The sequence below is a fragment of the Loa loa genome (assembly GCF_000183805.2).
Source record: "Loa loa unplaced genomic scaffold supercont3.1509, whole genome shotgun sequence".
NCBI lineage: Eukaryota > Metazoa > Nematoda > Chromadorea > Rhabditida > Onchocercidae > Loa > Loa loa.
The window spans coordinates 1-1,952 of record NW_018109689.1 but is presented as its reverse complement, the minus strand read 5'-3'; the positions used below and the strand labels follow the sequence as shown (position 1 = coordinate 1,952).

Sequence of the window (1,952 nt, the reverse complement as noted above, 5' to 3'; positions counted from 1 at the left end):
ATTTTTCAACCTTGTTTGTTCATTAATTTCTTTTATATACTTACACAAAATGTCCCCTTCTTCATCCCATTTCTTTCTCTCTCTCCCTCTCTTTTCTTTTTTTTTACCTCTTTCATCCTTTCTGATCGTCATCATTATTATTATAATCATCATCATCATCATCATCATCATCGTCATGATTATCACTATCATCATTGTCATCTCTTATTGTCTCATTTTTACTTTTAATTAATTAATTGATTAATTAATTGGTTTGTTTATTTCTTAACACAACAACGATAACTGCTAAATAAACCCTAAAAAAGTTGAAAAATTTTCTTAAAAAATTATTATCCAATTAAATTTTTTTCTCACCTTACCTTTTTTATGATTACTAAAATAGGAATTAAAGTGTAATTAGCGTAAAGTAATTTAAATAATATGTTATTTTCTTGTTTAATTAAATATATTTCTTAATCATGTCGTTTAGTTGTAAATTATCACATAGCGATGATGGTAAAATTGATTGGCAGTAGATTAAAATGGCTTTGTTAAACTAATGATCATATTGTATCATTGAGTAATTAAGATAATGAATTTAATGGAATCGTTAGACAATTAATGATTTTTATCAGTAATATATTAGCGCTATTTTTTTTCTGAAATGTCCGATTAATTAAGGTGATAAAATTTCCTTTTCTCCGCATCATCCCATCCCTACCCTATCCTTTTCCATCCTAATTGTCCACTTTAAAAAGTTCCAAGGTCATATCCGGTTATACATTCGACATTGTTTTCCTTTAATCGATCTGATAATTTAATGGTTATTGTTTGTATATTTTACACTTTTTGAAAACTACAAAATTGTCATTAATTTTTGCTTATGTATCAATCCGAAAATTTGAATTTTCGAATAGCTAAACGGAAATATTTTGATCGAATGTTGCTGGTTCTTTCAAATCATGAAAGATTTTAATGTAAAGCAAATATGTAATCTAGATTTATGATAAGTAATTTTATATTATCATTATTATTGTCATAATTATTATTATCATTTATTTATTTATTTATTTATTTTTTATTAAGTACTGGGTAAAATTTGAACTTTAAGCTTATATGGAGAGACGATTTTCCATCTTTTCTTTTCAGTTCCAAAAGTGATTCGTTGACAGAATTTGGTGATAATTTAGAAGATGGAAATATTGAAATGGCTGAAAAGAATTCAAATGAATCAAGTCCATCACCAAGTGATTCATCTAATAATGTAGATGATACCACATATACTGCTGCTGATCTTGGTTATTATCTTAACAATTTTATATTATTTTTTCAAAAAAAGTTTGATTTTTTTTAAAGTCAGAAAAGAAATCCATGATTGAATTGGCATGAATGCATATCCAACAGTTTTGCTATTTGAAAAGATTTTGATATAGCAAAAAATAATTTTGACAATTTGCTACAATATTTCAATCGATTGCTATTTCTCTATCCTTAATAATGCTCAAATTTTGTCTGCAAAAAAACGAAAAATTTTTGGAATTAATTTATACTAATTTACTCGATGTATAACTTTCACAGTTAATTTGTAAATATTTAATGCATCAATTTTGTAATAACTAATAGTTATCAGTAACTTCGATAATTGATAACTTAAAACTTAGAACTGTTTGAGAATAATTTCTTTTTCTTTTTTATAAATTTCAAATTTAAAAAATTTTTATTTTTAGCAGAGAAGCCATTTACATGTGAACATACCAGTTGCCATAAGCGATTTGCAAATAAATTTTTATTGAAGAAGCATCAATTTATACATACTGGATTACGACCCCATTGCTGTCCATTTTGTGGCAAAAGGTATCAAAACTTTTGATTGATTCTTTTTTTTTAAATGAATTTTTGTCATATATATATATATATATATAATATATATATATATATATATATATATATATATATATATATATATATATATA

The 1,952-nt window shown here is 24.4% G+C and overlaps 1 protein-coding gene across 1 annotated transcript; it reads left to right on the top strand.

Annotated features, from left to right (window-relative positions):
• Positions 1-1,186: 1,186 nt before the first annotated feature.
• LOAG_15093 (hypothetical protein) lies at positions 1,187-1,849 on the top strand (the record flags this gene model as incomplete). The annotated part of the gene is made up of 2 exons (XM_003150585.1): positions 1,187-1,277; positions 1,707-1,849. The coding sequence occupies 2 exons, from the start codon at positions 1,187-1,189 to the stop codon at positions 1,847-1,849; spliced, it is 234 nt and encodes a 77-aa protein (XP_003150633.1).
• Positions 1,850-1,952: the final 103 nt, after the last annotated feature.